The sequence below is a fragment of the Triticum dicoccoides genome, chromosome 7A (genome assembly GCF_002162155.2).
Source record: "Triticum dicoccoides isolate Atlit2015 ecotype Zavitan chromosome 7A, WEW_v2.0, whole genome shotgun sequence".
Classification (NCBI taxonomy): Eukaryota; Viridiplantae; Streptophyta; class Magnoliopsida; order Poales; family Poaceae; genus Triticum; species Triticum dicoccoides.
The window spans coordinates 174357458-174361817 of NC_041392.1; the positions used below are offsets into that span (position 1 = coordinate 174357458).

Consider the following 4360-nt stretch of genomic DNA (forward strand, 5'->3'; position numbering starts at 1 on the left):
TCACCGTTTGTCTGAAAAAGGGAGACTCTTGTGGGATCAAATAAACAGATTGTTATGTTATGCTTGGAATCTTTGTGAAATTTGTGATCTTACTTGTTGCTCTAAGAACCCTAAAAAACACCTCCCCTACCTATGTAAGTTCAATGATAATGAAATCTTATCTTCTTATGCAAAAGGTGTTTATAGTTACTATGATATCGAACAAATTGAAGAATTTGTTGCTTTTAAGGGTGCTTATGAAGTTGCTTCTTTGATTGAAAAGTATGATATTACTCTCTACGAATCTGAAAATTTTGACATACTTAAATATTGCTATAAAAACTATGCTCATAATGTCTATGTCAAAGAATTTATTGAAAGAATGATCGTTGCTTCGGAACAAAATAATGATATGCATGAACCTATAGATAATTATGATTCCGATGATTTGATTGAAATATCCCTTGATAAACATGATGCTTTCTATTCTTGTGGCCATGATGCCAATATTTATGAAGATGAGTTTGCTATAGTTCCTTATGTTAAACATGAGATCATTGCTATTGCACCCATATTTGATAGTTCCTTCGATGAAAAGCATAATTGCAATGATGTTATTATAAACTCTCTTAATGTCAATTGTGCTAATAATATGCAAAACCCTAAGCTTGGGGATGCTAGTTTTGCTATGTCCTCTATTTGTTGCAATGATCATGATTGGGGTGATACTTCTTTTGATCTTGAAAATTTATTTAAGCCCCATGATGAATATGAGATTGATAATGATGTTTGCAATTTAAACATATAATGAGGCTAGCCAACTCGTCTCCTCGGTTGTCCCTCGTTTTGCTTCAATTTGGGCCGTTGGATGTTGGTCAAACTGCTTCTATTTGCGTTGGCTGACATTGGATCTTCGTTGGTTTTCGTTTTGACTGCATGGTGAGTTCATGGCAGACCATGACCTGTGGGCTCGGTCTCTCAACCGATTGGCTGGGTGAGCCTTTTTAGGGTGCGCGAGCGGCCTCTCCTGTCGCCCGTGTGGGTGCGTCCTGAGTGTTGCGCGCGATTTACGGTTCCCGCTCGCCCCTCTGCTTCGCTGGTGGGTGACGCTGTATGTGGGCCTATCTTCCTCTTGGTCCCGTGTGTCAGTGAACTGGCTGTTGCATTTTTGTGTGCGCGTGGACTCAGGTTACATATTTTTTCAGTCAACCGCTCTTGGCGGGACGTTCCTGGAGCGCTGCCCGCGTCGTGAGGAGCAGTTGCAGAGGGGTCGGCCGGTGCATGTGCACCCGGCTTCTGCAACCGTCTTTGGCATGCCACGATGACGGGTGGGCCAGCGCTGCTCGTGGTCCCGCTCGTCGGCTGCACTAGATGCGTGTCTCGTCGGGGTCGCCGCGTCGTTGTTTTCGTTCGTGTCTGGTGTTGGAGAGAGTCGTGCGGCTGACTCCTGCGTCGTGCTCTGCCTGACCCCTGCGCCATGCCGCGTCTCGTCTAAGGCAGCAGGAGCGTGCGGCATGGCCGCGTGGGTGCCCCAACCCATAGGTCTCCTTGCTCCTCCCTTCCGCCCCCTCCCCCTCTGCAGCCCCAGGAGCTCTGCCGTCGATGAGATCCAGTGCCTCCCGAGGTCCTTATCCACCACAGCTCGTGAGGAAGCCGCGGGAGGAGGAGATCAACCGGGCATTTGCCGGCCGGAGAAGGAGGAAATGCGCAGATGCCAGCCAGGGAGGCAGATCGACTCGCCTCCGCTGCGCCATGAGCGCCGCCGCCGCCTCTGCATCCACCTTGCTCCGCGTAGCAGCATGTGTGCGGAAGCATGGACAGGCGACCACAAGCAAATGGCATCGGCGGCAACAGCAACACACACGGTGTGATGGGCGCGGCCTGCCCGTAGGCATTCAAGGATGGCGTGCCCGATGGCTCGGAACGCATGCGCCTGACGCACAGGAGGTATATGCCTCGGAGCACGCCGGCGGCAACGTGCACCGCGAGGTCCCAGAGCAGCCCAGCCAGTACAGAGCCCCTCCATACTGGACGGACCCTGCGACTCCATCCTCGCCTCCACTCACAGGTAATCCCCTTCCCTCCGTGCCCTCTCTTTCTTCTGAACCATCTCTCTTTTCAGGCCCTCTCTCTGTTACACATTTGCATGAAAAAAACAAAAGTAAAAGGGAAAACTTACTTTGGGTTCATATGGTGCAGACTAACAACAAAATGATTGTTAATGAAAGGTTTGGGTGCAGGTATTCTCAAATCAAGGTCTTTTATTTAATTAGCTAGATAACTACTTTTCAGGTCTATGCCGATTTCCACAACAACACTGCCTTCAACTTTCTCATTTCCCCGGCTCTGCATACAAGGTGCAAACTAGGTATGCCAATCTTGTTATCGCTTGTTCAGTCAATTTCTGGTTTATGCCCTTTCACCTGCATATGGTGAGGCAGTGTGTGGAATTTAGGGGCTGGTTTGAACCAATTACAATGATGTAGTGGTGCGGATCATTTCAGTCACCGGCTTTATATTGTGGTCAGCTTGTTTGTCTGCTTGCTCATGCATTCTAATACATGATATCCTGATGATTTGTGAAGTTCTGTGTATCATGTGATAAGCTGCACATCAGGTAGCATGTGTGACGCCCCCGATTCAATCGTACACTAATCATGCACGCAAACGTGTACGATCAAGATCAGGGACTCACGGGAAGATATCACAACACAACTCTAAAACATAAATAAGTCATACAAGCATCATAATACAAGCCAGGGGCCTCGAGGGCTCGAATACAAGTGCTCGATCATAGACGAGTCAGCGGAAGCAACAATATCTGAGTACAGACATAAGTTAAACAAGTTTGCCTTAAGAAGGCTAGCACAAACTGGGATACAGATCGAAAGAGGCGCAGGCCTCCTGCCTGGGATCCTCCTAAACTACTCCAGGTCGTCGTCAGCGGGCTGCACGTAGTAGCAGGCACCTCCGGTGTAGTAGGGGTCGTCGTCGACGGTGGCATCTGGCTCCTGGACTCCAGCATCTGGTTGCGACAACCAGAAAGAAAGGAAAGGGGGGGAAAGGGGGGAGAAAGCAACCGTGAGTACTCATCCAAAGTACTCGCAAGCAAGGAACTACACTACATATGCATGGGTATATGTGTAAGGAGGCCATATCGGTGGACTGAACTGCAGAATGCCAGAATAAAAGGGGGATAGCTAGTCCTATCGAAGACTACGCTTCTGGCAGCCTCCGCCTTATAGCATGTAGAAGAGGGTAGATTGAAGTCCTCCAAGTAGCATCTCCAAGTAGCATCTCCAAATAGCATCTCCAAGTAGCATCTCCAGTAGCATCGCATAGCATAACCCTACCCGGCGATCCTCTCCTCGTCGCCCTGCGGAAAAGCGATCACCGGGTTGTCTGTGGAACTTGGAAGGGTGTGTTTTATTAAGTATCCGGTTCTAGTTGTCATAAGGTCAAGGTACAACTCCAAGTCGTCCTGTTACCGAAGATCACGACTATTCGAATAGATTAACTTCCCTGCAGGGGTGCACCACATAACCCAACACGCTCGATCCCATTTGGCCGGACACACTTTCCTGGGTCATGCCCGGCCTCGGAAGATCAACACGTCGCAGCCCCACCTAGGCTCAACGGAGAGGCCAGCACGCCGGTCTAAACCTAAGCGCGCAGGGGTCTGGGCCCATCGCCCTGAGCACACCTGCACGTTGCGTACACGGCCGGTGAGCAGACCTAGCAACCTCCATTACAAAGGAAGTTGCGTTAACGCAGTCCAACCCGGCGCGCGCCGCTCAGTCACTGACGTCACGAAGTGCTTCAGCTGATACCACGACGTCAGCATACCCATAACTACTCCCACGTAGATGGTTAGTGCGTATAGGCTCGTAGCCAGACTCAGATCAAATACCAAGATCTCGTTAAGCGTGTTAAGTGTCCGCGAACGCCGAACAGGGCCAGGCCCACCTGTCTCCTAGGTGGTCTCAACCTGCCCTGTCGCTCCGCCACAAAGTAACAGTTGAGGGCCGTCGGGAACCCAGGCCCACCTCTACCGGGATGGAGCCACCTGTCCTTTCAGCCCCCTCGTCAGAATCACTTGCGGGTACTCAATGAGCTGACCCGACTTTAGTCACCATCTGTATAGTATGTATGTATGTATAGTATATACTCGTGATCACCTCCCAAGTGATCACGGCCCGATAGTATAGCAAGGCAGACTGACAAGAATGTAGGGCCAATGATGATAAACTAGCATCCTATACTAAGCATTTAGGATTGCAGGTAAGGTATCAACAGATGTAGCGACAATGTCAGGCTATGCATCAGAATAGGATTAACGAAAGCAGTAACATGCTACACTACTCTAATGCAAGCAGTATAG

General features: G+C 49.6%; 1 protein-coding gene across 4 annotated transcripts in view; it reads left to right on the top strand.

Annotated features, from left to right (window-relative positions):
- Window positions 1–1515: 1515 nt before the first annotated feature.
- Window positions 1516–4360, top strand: part of LOC119328611 — a 7934-nt gene continuing 5089 nt past the window's right edge. For all 4 annotated transcript variants that reach the window (XR_005159058.1, XR_005159060.1, XM_037601594.1 and 1 more), the window contains exons 1-2: window positions 1516–2047; window positions 2272–2347. Coding sequence is in view for 2 of the 4 variants with exons in the window: in XM_037601594.1 (XP_037457491.1) it covers window positions 1582–2047; window positions 2272–2347 (542 nt within the window). In the remaining 2 variants the exon portion in view is untranslated. The remainder of the gene's footprint in view (window positions 2048–2271; window positions 2348–4360) is intronic.